Source organism: Amyelois transitella, chromosome 20 (assembly GCF_032362555.1).
Source record: "Amyelois transitella isolate CPQ chromosome 20, ilAmyTran1.1, whole genome shotgun sequence".
In the NCBI taxonomy this organism is placed as follows: Eukaryota; Metazoa; Arthropoda; class Insecta; order Lepidoptera; family Pyralidae; genus Amyelois; species Amyelois transitella.
This window is the reverse complement of record NC_083523.1, coordinates 2,222,845-2,241,325: the sequence shown is the minus strand read 5'-3', so window position 1 is coordinate 2,241,325 and position 18,481 is coordinate 2,222,845. Positions and strand designations below refer to the sequence as shown.

The window sequence follows — 18,481 nt, the reverse complement described above, 5'->3', positions numbered from 1 at the left end:
GATTGAAAAATTCCTTTGAGGGGATTTGGTTTAACTGTTTGTTTGTTTGTGACACCCTGAGGGTTGATATTTGATTCCCTTGCGATTTATGTGACGGTGGTGCTATTTCCGGCGTCGGGATTATGGTGATTCCAATTTTGGTTTTGTTTTGAGTGTATTAGTTAATTGGATTGTTTGTTCTATTTTGTTGGTGTCCGTTTTGATCTTGATTGAAAAGTATTTTACCGATTTTTTTAGGAAATATGTTTTTTGATGATAGTCTGTAGATGTTGCGGGTCTGTTTTTTGTGAAGTATACACATAATTAGAAGTTTAAAAGAAGATAAATAATTCAATATTTCAGAATAATATGATAAGAGATTTATAACCCCTGACGGAAGAAGAGGTATTTTATTTATTAATGGCATGTAGTCACTGTGATACTGAATCTTGTAAAAAGATAATAAAACCAATAACAAATGTTCACAATATAAATACCTAAATATTAAACAATAAAAGCGGATACTTCCGAAAAACTTGACTTAACTAGGGCTTGAATATCGGATCATTTTTCAATTCCGGAATTGAGTTCTGATATTAAGCAATCCAGTTCCGGAATTCCGGAATTCCGGAATTTGAAGCTTCCTTCTAAAATGGCATACAACTATATTATAATGAAACTAAGGGCTATTGTTATAAGTAGAAATAAAAAACCATTAAAAGAGCTATTTACTTTAATAAAATTACTAATTAAATAAAAATTACCCACAGCTCAGATAGACTTCTGTTGGTAATGAAATTTTAAAAAAGTTAGTGCATCTAAACTGTTGTCTTTCAACGAACTTCTCACACGGCTACAAACGTTTGAAACTGCTGAAAACGCGCGTTCAGCCTCCACACTGGTAGGTGGAATTGTTTTTAAATATTCGAAACATTTAGTCAGATATTGACCTCTTCCGCCGCCGTTTTCAAATACCGCCATTTCAACTCTTAGCAAACTTTCCAGATCAATATTTGTTGTTTTCTTTTTACTTTTCATAGTAACTCTTCGTCTCTGAATAGTTTCTTGTAATTTTTGTTTCATACTCATTCCTTGTGCTTCTTCATTCACGTTTTCTTCAGCAGACTTCTCACAGTTTTCTTCTTCCGGGCTTAGTGAATCGTCCAACCTTTTAATTATTTTCACAATTTCTTCTAACATTTCGTTGCTTGTCGGTTTAGAAAATGTCTCACGGTCAAAGTTGTCTTCGTGATAATCTTCTGAATCGTAAAGATACACCAAAACAGATGCTATAGGGAGACGTCTTTCCTTAATGCGGTTCCTAAGGCTTTGTGCCAGATTTTTGCTAATGTTACCGTTTTGGTTACTATCTAAAGACTTTAACATGAATTTAAGAGCTGTATCGGCCGTCATCAAATCAGCGTCTCTCTGACAAAGCGACTCTACAGTTATCTTAACGACATGAAGACTTTCGTGTAAAGCTTTAAGTACTGCTACTGCTTCTTCATTGACAGGCACTACTATGTCTAAGTCTAGAAATCCTTTGGTGATAGCAGACCTGAGCTTTAAAAACCTTTCAATCATATCGCTTAAACTTGACCATCTAGTTTTACAATCAAGAATGAGGTTCAGTTCTTTTCCATATTCTGCTACTACGTATTTTTGTATGGCTTCATTTTTTAAGCTTGATTTTCGTACTGACCTGACCAGCTTTCTAATCTTTTCAATAACATTTTCAAAGTTTAATTGTCTTTTTTCCATTTCTTGCTGTACAGAGGCCCCTTCAATCTCAAAACCTCCAATTTCTTCGTCATCTTCATCGTCATTATCTTCTAATATCTGATCTTCATTTTCTACATATTCAGAAGCAGATATATCAACAATATCAGTTATATCCATGGCCACAAAATCCTCCTGTCTCGTTTCAGTATCACCTCTTTCATTATATTCACTGTTTTCTTTTTTATATAAGACATCAATCACTCCTAACTGTAAGCCATGAGCCAGACAAATTTGATGGTAGCCCTTGTAATATCGCCCCATTTTAACCATAACTGCAGCCCCATCAGATGTTAAGCAAACAACGTCTTTGTCCAAATCAACAGCAAATTCTTTAAGATGTTGTTTCAAGTAATGGTATGCTGTTATTGCAGGCATACTGCCTACAATTCTCACAAGGCCGAGATTTTTGAAGTTATCCTTAAATTTATCGGAGTGTAAATTAACATTCATGTAACGTCTATTGCGGATTGATGTATACTCATCAAGCGATACAGAATATCGTCTTGTTTTATCTTGTGAAATTTGCTGTCGGAGTTGTTTTTTTAAGAATTTGTGCTGATTAAGTACAATGTCTCTTATAGCGCTACCAGACGCCGGCAAATTATATCCACATTTGTGGAAAAGATCTCGAAGGTCTTCAGATGTGCAAAATTTACTGAAAGGAATGCCATCAAGAGCGGCCATCCTTGACACTTTTACAGCCAGCTCTAGAGATGTGTCAAAAAAGGCAGTGATCATTTTAAGCTTTTTTGTTGCTCTGGGCATGCTGTTGCTGGTGCTAGGAGTAACGGAAGTACTACATTGAGTTTCTGATTGAGACAGCAAAAGGTTTTTTTTCTCTTTCAGATCAATAGCGTGGGTAGATTTCAAATGTACATGCAAACCTGTTGTCGCACCACCGTGGCATTTTAAAATTTTAAAGCATAATTTGCATTTACCGGATTGCCCATCTTCCGCCCTAAGAAAATGGTTCCAAACTGATGTGTCCGCTTTCCTTTTATTAAATTCCAAATATTGTGCGGGTTTTGATAGTGACCTGAAAGTAAATAAATTTCTGACTAATACATACTTAAAAGATTTCGTATCGATAGAGAAAGAAAAGCTTTGTTATAAACAAATTGTGCCATTCTTTACATATCATGCGACTATATTCTGTAAAATTATACGCCGATTTAGAATATTAGTAGTATAAAAACCACCCTATTCGAATTCTCAAATGAAAACTCAATGGCGACTAAATAATATAACTTATGCCCGCTCTACGCGTTCGTCCGGCATCGCCATGAATCGATATACATTGCCTACTTTGTATGTAGTAAAAACACGGCTCATTTTAAAACGTAAGTAATGTAAGTACGTTAATTCGGCAAAAAGTTCGCCGAATGTGTTGAACGCGGATTAGGTCTACGTGCCGCGCGAGCGACTGAACAGCAGCGCGCGTGGCTCGAGGTACCTACGGCTCGGTTGCTTAGCAACGCTGTCATGTTCGCGCGTGCTGCGAAGGCGGCATGCCTAGCAACACGATAATATTTAGGTGCGGGTGCGGGCGTACGTTATATACGTGCAATACAATAATCAAACTGAGATCTATTAATGACCAGAAAATAAACCTGATAATTGTGTTATTTTTTGCATGACTATTCTGATATACGTTTCAAAACCCAATTTTTTTTGTTATTTAGTAGTAATTCGCAACAAACTAAGCAATGGCCAATGGCCATACATTGAGTAGTACGGAATAGCAAGTTTCAAAAGTTGCAAACAAATAATGCCCGTTTCCGTCACATTCACATTTCACCAATAAGCATATAAATAAAACATTTTACATTGCATGCGCAAGCAAAATCAAGCAAAAACCCTGGATGCTATAAACACCACCAGTAACCACACACGTAGACTTACGGTTTCTTAGTCACTTCTTTTCTTACGACTTTGTTTTTGCCAAACATTAGGTTGTCTCTGCGTCCCGTATATATATTACATACATACGAAGTGAACCGTTGTCGACCAATGAAATAAAATCAATATTTTACTTAAAAGTGAACAAGTATTGAATGTAGTTAATTCTGTAAAATAAGAACTTGAAACTTACATTTTAAATGTATTTATTACACGTTCGATCGTTCTCGTTCGCGTGTGATTCTTGTAACGATCCGTATTCAAATGGCGGCGATGCGGGCGGATCGGCCAAACCGAAGCGACAGTTGATCGGCCGGCGCCGGACGTGCCGCGCTACGCGGACGTGCCGCGACTCAAGCTGCGTTTTTATTTTATTTTTTTTCAATATCGAAATACCGGTTTTGCTCATCCAATTCCGGTATTTACAAACGATACTGAAATATGTCGGAATTCCGGAATTTTGTTAAAACCGGAATTCCGGAGCTCAAGCCCTAGACTTAACAAGTTCGGACACCATAAACGATTTGGTCGAACAGGATTCGGGAGTGGATAGCCCACTTAGGGGCAGACGTCAATCAATTAGGGACGTCGGTGCTAATCTGTCGGAAACAAATTGCTCCTGGGATGGACAGGGGAAGCGCGAGGATGGATTGGTCAGAATTGGTGGAGTGAGGATAACGCACATACAGAAAATTGTTTAATATTTTGAAGTACTTTCTGGTATTATAACAATTTGTAAGAACGCATGGGTGTACCTTTTACCTTTCGTGTTAGAAAAGGTAAATGAAGATGATACTTTTACACGATTGATTAGTACCTACGTGAAAAAGAGTATGTTGTAAATAGAAAATTCATATAAACATACATACATACATAAAATCACGCCTTTTTCCGGAGGGGTAGGCAGAGACTACATCTTTCCACTTGCCACGATCTCTGCATACTTCCTTCGAATCATCCACATTTATAACTTTCATCGTGCAAGCTCGGCGGTTTCGGATAATCTTGACCTTTTGCCATATAAACTTTATAGATTTTTAGTTTTTAAATAAAACGAACTGCTATGAAGGTAATTGAGAGCTTCCGTGCTGATCTGGTGGTCACTAAAAAAACATACTATGACCCAGCTGCTTGTCTTTGGATTTATCTTTTAGGCGATGGGCTAGCAACCTGTCACTATTTGAATCAAAATAACATCACTTAGCCATAAATACAACTGAACATGGCCCTATTATAAGAGAGGGTTATATACAGTGCATATATACGTATGTTTCAATAGCTGAGTGTGGCCTATCAATCTTTTCAAGACTGCTGGCTTTGTCTATCCCACAAGGGATATAGACGTGATCATATGTATGTATGTATGTTCAATAAAATCGAAGCCACAGTCAGATGTTTTAATCCGCGCCATTTTTAACTTCTACAACGTTGACATCACGAACAAAACGCCAAGACACAAAATAGTAGGCAATTCAGCAACATGTCACATGTCCCCGGCGAGATAGCCTTATATCAGCGTTTCGTTTTTTACAACGACATGTTCACAGTCGTCTGGCCACTACTTTTTTCTTGTAGTAACACAATCCTCCGCGTCGCACTTGACAGCTTGTGAGAGCATTACCAATGTTAACGTCGAGTTTGCGTCGAGTTCTTTTGTCAAAAGTTCAGTAGGACACAGATAGATTGGCAAAATCCTGGCTTGATTTCGCCGAAAAGGATATGAGGACAAAAAACGGAAGATGCTTAAAAAAAAATAGTATAGATATAATATCTGACAGCGGTTCGGGGACCCGAAACAGCGGCGCCGCCAGAAGGACTAAGAACATAGAGATATACAGAGAGAGAGAGAGAGATACAAACGACAAACATAGGTACTCGTAATTTATCTATACCTACGTAGGTATTAAGTCAAAGAGCTGTCCATTTAAGATAAACTTTTGCAGAAGTACAAAAATTCTTATAATCCGTCGAGCGTCAGTGATCGAATCGGTAAGGTGCAGGTTAAACGCGTGTGGCGCAAAAAAGGCACTGGTTCGAATCCCACCCCGGGCATGTCCTAATAACTATTTTCGAAGTTATGTCCATTAGTTTGAATACTAACCGATGCTCTTACGGTGAGGGAAAACATCGTTAAGAAACCTGTACATTCAGGCGACTGGATGTCTGTGATGGATCAATCCAATACAGGTTAGGTTCTCCTGCAAATATTGCGGAAATCATACGGGAGTCGCTTCGTGTAAAAACCTGATTTGAAAAACCCAATCTAGGATCAATGGTCAAAGGCATACTGCGGGCTTCTCTCCAGAGTGGTCTCCAGGAGGATGCAACCGAGACTTAAGCCAAGAGAAAGAAGACAAACATTCTTATAATTATTCAGATTTAAATTATTTTTACCTGCTACATAAAAATAAAAAATATATACATATATACTTAAATTACTTTTCACTTAAAGCAATAAACTATACGAACATCATCAGAAATACTGTAGACACAACACAATTCAACAAAAATACCAATAGTAACGCCCCGCCATCGTAACAAAACACTCGATGGCTCGCGATAATATCAAACGCACGATTAAAAGTAAATCAGTCGACCATTCACGGTGACCCTAAATTGTCGCAACCCCCAATAAACGCATTGTCCCTCATACCACATTAAGGGTGATTCGAGGAAGACCACCAACAAAGCCCATTGATCTAGTTATGTTCTTAAAAAAGGCAATTTTATAGGTGATATAATGATATAATTTGTTATACCCATTGTGTGTTATAGGATTTAAAAACTCGATTCGTTGTCGTGACTTTTTATTTTGTTAAATACCTTGTAATGTGGGAACGAGTATGTGACAAATTCTTGACTTGTAGTAGTATAAAGTACGTTTAAACATTATTCATTCATATAACCACGTCTATATCTATAGCAGTCAGCAGCAGCAGTCTATAGCAGTTTTAAAGACTGACAGGTAACTTAAAAGGCTTAAAAAGGCTTAATGATAGAATTGAGATTCAAATAGTGACCGGGTGCTAGCCACTCGCCTATAAGGGTAATCCCAAGTTTGTTAGCCTATTCCTTAGTCGCCTTTTACGACATCCATGGGAAAGAGATGGAGTGGTCCTATTCTTTTTTATATTGTTAAAAATTATCTAATTTATGTATATTTTTAATATGCACCCAATTGCAAACGAATTGTTTTCATCGTCTTCTTAATACGTAGGATATTGTACACCCGCATGCTATGTTGGTCCATCGGCAAAAATAAAAAAAAATACTATGTTTATAAGCCTTATCCTTGATAGCATTTTACAATCTCTGCGGGAAGAGTAGCATAAGATGTTGCACACACGAAATGCTGTTACTGTTACTTGATCAGCATATTCTGAAGTTAATAGTAACATAATGCTGCAGTGCAGTTTGTTACGCGCTTCTTCTGCACTGAAACTGAAGCGGCAGTAAACTTAGTTTAAAGTAATTTGTTTGACGTCATTGAAGTGTCTTATAATAATGAATAAAAGTTTTTAATTTGAATTTGTATTAACATAAATAATGGATGATTTTAACTTTTAAAAGTTCTGTAAGTGAATCAACCGACAAAATCTGGTTCAAATTTTTTAGTCGGTACAATATTATCATATAATGTACTTACACGTAAGTAGTTACTTATTCTTTACAAAATTTTGTTCAACAAGACACAAGGCAATCTGTTTTCCTGCAGATGTGTCATGATGTAAGCAGGAAAGCCTCAGAACACTTTAGGTACTTATAAATAATTCATTTGCAGTAACTCTGCGGCGGTCCAACCTAGGAATGGGAGTGATATTGCGTACAAAATGATTTAGTTAGACAATGATGATGACAATAGAATTAGTCATATAGGTACATATATATTTTATCATCTATGTGCAAAAATAATAGTCAAGTTAAAAAAAATGTATCACTACATAGTACATATAAAACAAAGTCGCTATTTTAGTCTGTTTGTCTGCATGCTTAAATCTTTAAAATTACGCAACGGATTTTGATGCGGTTTTTTGTAACAGGTAGAGTGATTCAAGGGGAAGGTTTTTATGTATAATTTTTTCCGAATTTTGCACCCGTGCGAAGCCGGGGCGGGTCGCTAGTTATATATAAATTATTCAAGTTGAACTTTTACGGAAAACAATTTTTCTTTTGTGGGAATTTCGAAACAGTTAATTTGCAGATTCAAATCAAAATTGTTGCATTAGTTAAGACGTCAAAATAGGCTATTTGACTGTATTAAAAATATACATTTCTTTTATGTCATCAGTCTTAATATTATTTTTTTAGAGCGATTTGTAATAACGCGAAATAAAAATATTGCATTATTTAAACAAAATCCGTCTCAGAAAATTAGGTTTTTATATGCAGCTGTCACGTGACTAAAAACGAACGTGATTGGCTATTTCTATTATGACGTCAATTATCCATAAACAGACTGTCGATCGTACCGTTCCTTAGTGTTCGCTATTATTTTTCAAGATTTTATAAGAGTGTTTGATCGCTCAGGATTACTCAGATAACATAGGTATTTAATAATGGAAACCAATTCCGCGAAAGCTGACAGTCGAAACCTAGGTACCAAAAGTGGACGCAATAATGGTTGGAAGAAGAAATCTGGATTGTCTTCTTCAAAGACAATCCAGATTTCTATGCTGCCGAACTGAGGAATGTGAAAAAATCAATGTAAGTATATCTTGGTAACCACTGATCTTAGATCATGATCTGAAACCACTTCTTGCGAATATTCAAATCCATCCGCATAGAAACAAACAGTTTCGTAAGAGATTTTATTGTTGTATTAGTGCATTGAGGCACTGCACAACATTTATAGGAACTCATTTTAATAATTTTCACACATATGACGTGGCACAAGTTAAATAATACAAGAGAAAATCAAAACTTTTCGAAACACCAACAAGCATTGTATGATATTTACACGAAATTTACGTCACTGCATGCCATGGCCGCCATATTGCTAAAAGTCGCGTTTTGGCGGCATATTTGAATATTTCATTTTCTTTTTCGATTTTTTAATAAAATAGCTGTAATAAAGGCAGAAAAATATTTTTGTAGGGCTCCTTATAAACAAATAAATACCCTAAGATAGTTTTTAGAACTTTGTCAAATAGCCTATTGTCTTTGTTAAAATAACTAAACTATAGTATATTGTACTTTACAAATTGTAATTGTTACAATAAAGAATAAATAAATAAATAAATATATAAGAGTACTTTGCAAATCGGGTTAACTACATAGATCGCTATCAACCCAAGTAATCCATCGTAACTGAACTTGGCGCTAACTCAACCGAGCACACAACTTGCGTCATTGATGCTAAGCTTTATACGCGATGACCCAATCAATAGGCATCACGTTTACGCGATAATCATCATCAACGATATGATATTAGTCAGCACAGGAGGTGGCAAAGGGAGGGAATACCTACATATGTTTTTCGAGTTAGGTATTCTGATTTGAACCTCAAAATATGATACCCTAGTGCATCCGTTTTGTTTTAATTATTTATTCTATTCCTTTCTGAACCCCCTCTGCACTGAATGGGGGAACCGAACGGAATAGGGAATATTTCAAGAGTGGATCAAATCAGATTGGAAAAAAGTAATAATAATACTGAAAAATCCTATGCGTTTTCTCTATGGTTCAAATATATTTTATACTTAGCTGTGAGCCGTTGAGTATCTAAACATCTGTTGTTTTATATGTCGACACTAATCTATACTATAATATAATTTATTTATAAATGCGAAAGTAAGTTTATATGTTTTCTCTTCACGCGTTATATTCGAAATCATGATTGAACAAATCTTAAATCTTGCGTACATAGAATTCAGAACCTGCAGAAGAACATAGGGTACTTTATATTCTGGTAAAAAGTACCTACAGCTGCCGTACGTCGCGTGGTTCCGGAACCAATAAAAAAAAGAATAGGACCACTCCATCTCGTTCCCATGGATGTCGTAAAATGCGACTAAAGGATAGGCTTATAAACTTGGGATTCTTCTTTTAGGCGATGGGCTAGCAACCTGTCACTATTTGAATCTCAATTCCATCATAAAGCCAAACAGCTGAACGTGGCCTATCAGTCTTTTGCAAGACTGTTGGCTCTGTCTACCCCGCAAGGGATATAGACGTGATTATGTGTATGTGTGTGTGTACAGCTGCCGTGGAATTTGAGAAAATCCTGTATCCTTTTGTAGGCGGCGCTAAATTCTCGAGGATAGGTGGCGTTTCATTCGCGCGGGCGAAGTTGCGTGTAAAAGCTAGTGAGAAATAAATTACATTTTCGTTTGCAAATTGCGGTTCGAAAATCATTAATAGCTAGGTACACCGTAACAGGCAATAAATCAATTTTAATTTAAAAATAGCTACAGGTCTGTCACACACGCCAATATGTTGATAATGTCACGAGATCTGAATCTGAATACAATTATAATATCGTTTATTTAATATACAAGCTGATACATCATTTTGCAACTCAATCAGACCAAGATAGCCCTTTGAAGATATGCTTTTGATTGGAACAGATAAAACTTTATAAGTGAGCAATTAATTTGCAATCTCATGCAACTTGCGCATGTCCTTTTGCAGTCTTATACCTACGTGAATGGATTTGTTTCAAAATTTGGCTCTGTCTATCCCATAAGCGATGGAACCATAATTATATGCATTAAATGTACTCAAGCAGTATTTTAAAAAAGGGTGTAGTGATCAGTTGCTTCCATTCCGATGCATAGCTGTGAAGATTTTATTTTTAGTTATGTGTGTAGTTATTGCCTAAGAATTAAATTTCGACACAATGTATATTGTTTTTGAAACACTTAAATGGAAAAAAAAAATATTGCAGAATCAATTTGATAAGATGGCATGATGTGGACTCTTTCTGTGGTGTAGTAGGGGTGCACTAAGACAGAAGTTTCCGAAATACTGATGGGAGGAAAATTAAGGGATTTTTCATTTACGCGAAAGAAACCTGGTCGCACTATTGTATTTTCAAAATTCGAACGCGCAAGTGTGCAACCCTATAGTAGCTACAATGCTCTGATTAATACATCTGTCATCAGCCAGTACTTTTCACACAATTAGGCACTGCTCCAGTGTGTCGAAAGCAATTTTTCTACTGTCCTATTGACGGTCGCCACCCCGGGATATCATTAGAGCGGTTAACACGTGTTTTATTTAAAAAAAAAAACACAGGCAAAGAACGTAACGTTATCGTGTTTAATGATGGATTCCGTACATTGAAGAACATATGTACTTTGCATTTGCGACCTAGACTTAGCCAACAGTAAGTAAGTAATAATATGCTTTATTGTTCACTAAAAGAGTACATTACAAATATAAAACTACAGTACACTACAAAGGCGGGAGTATCCCTAAGTGGGATCTCTTCCAGCCAACCTGACATTAAGCGGATCGCATACAAAATTGAGACAAGGGTGAACAACAGTTCATTTACGAGATATGATGCTAAGACTTAAACAATTATATACGTACATATATAAAGTAAAATATATAAACACGTTTGTATACTTAAATCAATAACAGTCTCGAAGTGACTGAAATCCACGTTCAGCCAGCAGCATACAGCTGAATAAAGCTATACGGCTTGCAATTGAAATTCAGAAAGTGACAGGTTGCTAGCCCATCGCCTAAAAGAAATCCCACGTTTATAAGCTTCTCCCTTATTTGACTTTAACAAACAACAGGGTGAGAGAAGCTGGCACACGTTAGACGAATGAGTTCTAGTAAATCTTTTTATCTCGAAATGCCCACGGGAGTGAAGTCCCGGGGTACAGCTTGTAACTACATAAACCACTTGGCCACCTACGACGGAATCCTAAAAGTCAAGAAATCCTACAGATTCTCAAGCTTTATTGATTGCGATCATTAGTTATCGAGAGTACGGCGCGAGAACGTTTTAACTTGAATCGATGTGTAGACTACGCGTGTGGTTATAGTACATATATCTACCTAGTAGTGCGTTGTGTCGTGTGGTTCCCGGTACTACAGAATAGGAAGGACCACTTTATCTCTTTCTCATGTATGGATATTTCTTTCCCTTCTCTGCACGCTTTTTTTATCGCATACCACTCGGCCGCCGATGCTCAACCTCTCAACGTTATTCATCAAACTTCCAAAAGAGGAATCAGGCGATAGGCAGCAGATGCAGCCTATCGTAAAAGCAAGAGTTAAGTCTTAATTTTTTATTCTGATGAAAATGCTGCAGTGTAGTTTGTTCCGCCGCTTCTTCTACACATGCGCTTTGGAAGCGGTAGTAGGTAGTTAGGTATAATTAGATTTAAGTGTTGTGACGTCCATACCTTGTATCCAAAAAAATTCCAAAAAATATTGAAAAAAGAAAAATTATATTCTATTCTTTCTTACAAGTAATTGGCAACAAACTAGAGATATGACATAGCAACAATTACATACATCTTTCTTATCATTATAGGTTAAAACTAACTCGCACGTGTTAAAAGCCGGTTTTCGAACAGACCCAAGCTTTTTTGACGTTAGCTACTAAATTGTTCTTGTTCTTGAACGCACATTGGATGAACGAAACGTCAAAGTTGCTATTTATAAACAAGCAGTGCGACTGCGCGAAAATCGACTAACATGACATAACTACGTCATTAAATACGATAATTTCCTTGTATAATAATAAAGTAATACACTATCGACCTTGTAGAATGTGTATTCATCCGTAAAATTACTCATGAATAAGTTTAAACTGCATTTACCTTAGCTTTGAGGGCGTAGACTGTGTTTGCTTTTCCATAACGTTTAATAGCGTACAACGATAATGCACCACCAAAAACACACGCACATGTTGTTAATACATTATTAAAGCTTTTGTTCACTTTAGCACTACTTAAACTACGGGTTAAAACCGGCGAATATTGCAATTTTAGCAATTTACCCGACGAGCGGCTAAGCGTGGCCATGTTGACGGAACAGCTGATTGGCGTGCGCAAAAGAGATAGCAAACACGAGGATCGAGGATGACGCATGCGCAAAGTTGATGTCATTTTAGCCAACTTTGCAAATAAGCGGTTAAGTATTTGTTGCGGAATTCTAATTAATTCAATCAAATGAATTACTATAATGGTGACCGAAATAAGCAGACAAAACTAACCGTTTCGTCTGCAGACGACTTTCATCAAGTAGCCTGTCGCCGCTATAAATACAAATCTGCACTTTGGCCCAAGAATTAGTTCTAAATGCGCTGTTTCTACCACTTGACTCCTTAACCAGGCAAAACAGATATTGATTCAATAGACGCCATATAAATCAACAAGAGGACTCCCGCCCTTCGTAGCAACAATTATATCACATCACATCCTGGTTTGTTACGAGTTGAACAAATCGACCTAAATACCTCGCACTATTGAATAAATTACCTTTTGCCCGCAGCGTCGCTTGCGTGACGTGAATTGTCGCTTCTATTATTATCGTTAGTGCTCCCAAGTTCATGAATCTTCAGAATCTTCCTCCTGGCGGTTACATTTACATCAATTTTTTTTATTTATTTAATAATTCACAAGCAGCTGCCACGGCATTTGTGATTTTTCTTAATTTCTATAGAGGAGACCCCGTGGCGCCATAATCAGAGTTGCACTTTTGAGCCCTCCACTACTATCATAGTCATTACCAGAAGTCTAATTACTCTAAATACTACATCAGCCTACTAACAATGTTACTTAAAGTTCATCTTTATTAAAAAATATAGTTTGTATACTTGTTACTGTATAAATGGTGTGGTTACCGGAACCAATACAAAAAAGAATAGGACCACTCCATCTCTTTCCCATGGATGTCGTAAAAGGCGATTAAGGAATAGGCTTACAAACTTGGGATTCTTTTTTAGGCGATGGGCTAGCAACCTATCACTATTTGAATCTCAATTCTATCATTAAGCCAAATAGCTGAACGTGGTTTTACAGTTCTCAAGAATGTTAGCTCTGTCTACCCCGCAAGTACAATGTCTCTTTTCACTTAGTAGTGAAAAAAAATATAATGTACATATATGTAGGCTTAATGATAGAATTGATATTCAAATTGTGACAGGTTGCTAGCCCATCATGCCGCCTAAAAGAGTCCCAAGCAAGATATTTAGTGAAAAAATGACTATATCCTTATTTCTTAAAATTGTTTTATAATTTGTTATTTCACAATTATAATTAATTCGTGGACATTCAGTCTTTTCAAGACTGTTGGCTCTGTCTACCCCGCAAGGGGTATAGACGTGACAATATGTATGTATGTATAATTAATAATAAATGTTACATTGACATTTCCATACAACCACAACCATTGATTCGCCCTAAAGACTGGCATCTTCAAATGGATTTTGTTTATTCAAAACCAGGGTTCATGGGGAAATATAAAATTATTGCAGATACCTACCAATTCTGATCCATTGAAAACTATACTGTTATAATAATGATAAGGGATTCCCAAAAGTAATCCATATTGAAGAGAATATCCATGTTAAAAACACAATAAAAATATGAACATAAACTAAATTCTTTATTTTTGGTGAAAATGCTCACACTGAACGTCCATAATCCAAATTATAAAAAATATAAATCTTTGCCTGTGTAATCTATTCCATGCTTTGGTTTTGCTCTTCCTGATGTACAATAACCTCTTCCGCTTGCACTTGAGAGTTAAACTCCGGAACATGCTGTTCTGGCTCTGGTTCCTGTGCCTGAACGGAGTACATTAATAACCTCTTCACAGCATCAGCACTATCGTATGCTCCATATTCCGCTTGCCACAATATTGTCGTTATTAATTGCTGCAAGTTCCCTCGAGTCCGTGGCGTTCTGAACTTTCTAAGCTTATTAGCTACATATTCTCCAAATACTGAATATTCATCTTTGTAACTCTCTAAAACTATTGGAGACGGTGCTGGTCTTGGTTCATTTTTCATCATTCTCACAAATGACTGCCTTCTCGGAGGAGTTGTTACCTCCCGTTTGATTTTTTTGTACATAACTTTCTTACGTTTAGGTTCATATGTTTCATCTTCTAACCACTCCTCGTCTGAGCCCCTGAGGTTAGTTGTACTGTGCAGTTGTCTAACTAAATTAAATGTGGCTTCTGCGTCTTCAGTGTCATCTTCGCCTTCAGATGTTTCTAGTACATCAACCTGAAAATTGCACTACAATTAGATAAAAGTATCTTATCATCAGTGATCAGAGTATCAATGATTTTTTAATCACTTTATTTGTATCAGTCACATCAGGTAGGTATAATGTGTACCTATATCAAAAGAATTTTAAAATTTAAAGTGCATCAAGTGACCCATATATTTTACTTTTATAATTCACGATTACACGTAAAAAGAATAAAGGGAAATCTTTTGTTTTTATCTCCAATTAAGTACGTAAATATGGGTAACATTTTCGTCGATTGATTGAAAGCGATCGAAGTTCAATCGACTGAATTATATCACCGCTCTCATATAAAATCGATTGGTAATCGATTCACTTGTTATCAATTATCAAACACGATAACAAACATTACAAGATAACCTAAACAAATAATAAATACCCTTTGGATTTCAATTTTTGGTATATCTTCCTCCCCTCTTCGTGGATTATCAACAGATATTGAGTAACGTACATTTTTGTTTTTATTGTAGGCCCTTGCATATTTCCTTTTTGGCGAAGCAGACGATTGATTGGTATCATCATCTTCGCCTCGAAAATTAGTGTCTTCCAACGTGCCATTTTGTGCTAATTCCCATTGCAGAGGATGCTTGTTCGACATATGCGCTCTCAAGTTTGTGGTATTGCCGAAAAACTTATACTGCGTATCACATAATTTACACAACACTGCAAGACACCTCTTGCTTTCATTTTCAATACGATCAAAAAACCGCCAAACAAGCGATGAACATTTCTTCATGGTGATTTTCAAATATCACTTCTTGTTTGATTGATCACCAATTTGCCGCCGAAATTGAGATGGTAAAACGATGATTAAACACGTATCGAATCGAACGAAAGATATCACGAGTAGAAAATTGTTCAACAAAATGGCGATTGCATTGCAAGCATCGCTTCGTATCGAGGTATCGAGCGCTTGTTTCGTCTCGCTCGGAATCGGCTTGCGATACGGATACGCCAAAGACAAAGTAATAGCAAAATCTTCGAAAAGTGACTTTATTACTAGGTAAGAAGGTGCATTTGATCAGAATAAGATATCATTGTGAATTAACTTTTTTCATAAGGAACAGATAATATCTAGTTATCTCGCTTTTTCAAATGTATTACTATATAGCGGACCTTTTCTTTAGCACGTCATTCATACAATGCTGCCAACATGACTAAATGAATGTTTCAGTTCACTGTTCACATGCGGTTTGGTTCCCGGCAATTGAGAATATAAACATTAAACACTTCATCTCTTTCCCATGGATGTCGTAAAAGACTACTAAACGAATAGGCCCACATGTATCTAGTGCAAGCTTCCATGGTGGTCTGCCAGCGAAAAAACTTAGTGTGCCAGCTTCCTATGATGATTGTAAAAGTCAATCAAGGTAGGTTCTTTTTCTTTTTTTTAACTTGGGATTTTTGGGAACTTTATGACACGACTGTAGCGATCTAGGATCACATTTTAATTGTTTTAAATAGTATAAATATAAATAAAAAAACTAAAATGTTAGGAACAAATAGACAACCGTTCCGTACCTATTTATGTATAAAAATTCATGCGCAGAATTCTCGTCCTGCCATAATTCGGTCGGAGTTAATTTAAATAATGTCTTTTTGACAGACGAGAAGATTATTGTGTTTTTGTCCGTTCGTTCCTATTCATTCTACCATAAATCTAGTTATATATTCGGTATAGAAAGTGAAGGACGATAAAACATGCCTTATCAACTTTCGTGAATAACCCCAGATGTTTATGGAATCAGTAAGCAAAATGCTGTCAGTGTTTTTACAGTTTTCTGCGATTCACTTACATTTTAAACACGCTTCTTTCCCGGAGGGCACACACATTATTTTACTTTGCTACATGACCAGTGGAAAGCTTTAGACATTACTGTTAATATAATTAAAAAATGTCTATGGTTTACCTACTTTATGTATAGAACCATAGAGTAATACTTACTTACTGTATGTCATACACTATTTCACTGATAAGTAACGTACAGCTTGTTTTCACGAACGTTTAATATACCTATTATAGGTACCTATATCTTTGAGATTGAAGTGATAGAAAAAGAAGGTGCCGTGTGATTCTCGGCACTTTAGAATAGGACCACTCCATTTCTTTCGTAAAATTCGACTAAAAGAATTCTCATGAACGTGGGATTCTGCTTTTAGGTGATGTGCATGACTTTTTCTAAATACTTATAATAATTTGAGTGCGTTCGACCTCAATCTACCTGTTGGTAAGTAGGATGACGTCTAAGGTGGGCACGTAAGCCCAATAATGCCTATTTAATCTTGATTATCCCCAAGTTGTATGAATCGGGGAAGAGAGATGCTAGAAGGGAATTCCAAATCACAGCCTGATTGCCATTATGAAAGTTTTGGCGAATCGCAAGGAACCTGTCACTATTTGAATCTCAATTTCATCAGTGAGCCATGCAGCTGAACATGGCCTTTCAGTCTTTGCGAGACCGTTGGCTCTGTCTACCCCGTGATGAAAGGAGACGTGATTATATGTATGTATAGAAAGAGGCAGATGAAAAACGTAAGCCTGGCAATAGAACTTCTTCCCCTGATTATATCCTCACCTCACATTTAACCTTTTAAAGCACTTCAGTCAGACAGAAAAATAGCCTTATATAGCCGCATGGATATGGCAGGTAGGTATGACCACTATATGTCACCTGCAACTTAATACTGCCGTGTTTTGTCTCAACTTATGTACCGGGTATTGTACTTAAATAATTAAAAATGAAACAACACACATTATTCATAGAATCATTTTATTTATTTGTTGGTATAAGAGGCTGTAAAAAGTTTATTGTCTAAAAGTTTCCATCAATCTTTTGGTAAAAACTACGCAATAGGTAAAAATGTGAATTATTCTACTTTAGAAATATCTAAAGATTATTCAAATATTTTTAAAACTCTGGATCGAAATTTCTCATTTATTTTGTACATTTATAAATGCACTAAGCAAACACGAATACAATGTTTCGAAATTATTTTATTAATACTGTTTGACTCATCTTGTCCATCCTATATATTATTGATTGGTTGAACAGTTATATATCCTGGATTTAAAACATATTGGAAGCATAATTTTAATGTAAAATGTTTGTAATACGGTAATAAAAAATATTGTAATTACAGCAATAAAAATTGTATCGGTAGATATAGCTGTTTACTTTTGTAAGTATATCTTAAAAATTCATATCGAAATCATAACTGATGTAAACATTTATTGTAACATAGTTTTAAAAATTATTGTAATTACAGCAATAAAAAATGTATCGGTAGATATAGCTGTTTATTTTCTGTAAGTATATCTTAAGCATTCATATCGAAATCATAACTGTGATGTAAACATTTATTGTAACATGGTTTTAAAAATTATTGTAATTACAGCAATAAAATTGAATCGGTAGGTATAGCCGGGCGGGCTAGATAGTATGGCACTTGCGTACATTATAAACTTACGAGTCATATTTTTACACCATCATCGTAGGAACTATTGCAAAGTCACATTTCTCAATAAAAATTATGTAAGTAGGTCTTTTGAATTGTTTTGAGTAAAAAATTTTTCATAGAATGGGGTAGGAATTGATAGA

The 18,481-nt window shown here is 36.0% G+C and overlaps 2 protein-coding genes across 7 annotated transcripts in view; both read right to left on the bottom strand.

Annotated features, from left to right (window-relative positions):
• Positions 1 to 12,659, bottom strand: part of LOC106134454 (calcium uptake protein 3, mitochondrial) — a 72,829-nt gene extending 60,170 nt beyond the window's left edge. For all 4 annotated transcript variants that reach the window (XM_013334517.2, XM_013334519.2, XM_013334518.2 and 1 more), the window contains exon 1: positions 12,444 to 12,659. In XM_013334517.2, coding sequence (XP_013189971.2) covers positions 12,444 to 12,647 — 204 coding nt within the window. In that variant the 5' untranslated portion in view covers positions 12,648 to 12,659. The remainder of the gene's footprint in view (positions 1 to 12,443) is intronic.
• Positions 12,660 to 14,219: 1,560 nt separating this feature from the next.
• LOC106134428 (uncharacterized) lies at positions 14,220 to 15,794 on the bottom strand. 3 transcript variants are annotated; one of them, XM_013334489.2, is made up of 2 exons: positions 15,262 to 15,794; positions 14,220 to 14,857 (listed from the first exon to the last, which is right to left on the bottom strand). In XM_013334489.2, the coding sequence occupies exons 1-2, from the start codon at positions 15,616 to 15,618 to the stop codon at positions 14,309 to 14,311; spliced, it is 906 nt and encodes a 301-aa protein (XP_013189943.2). In that variant the 5' UTR covers positions 15,619 to 15,794; the 3' UTR covers positions 14,220 to 14,308. The 3 variants fall into 3 exon arrangements, 2 of the variants coding, with proteins under 2 accessions (XP_013189943.2, XP_013189944.2); XM_013334490.2 differs by having other exon boundaries at positions 15,334 to 15,793; XR_001228593.2 differs by lacking the exon at positions 15,262 to 15,794 and adding an exon at positions 14,971 to 15,245 and having other exon boundaries at positions 14,721 to 14,857.
• Positions 15,795 to 18,481: the final 2,687 nt, after the last annotated feature.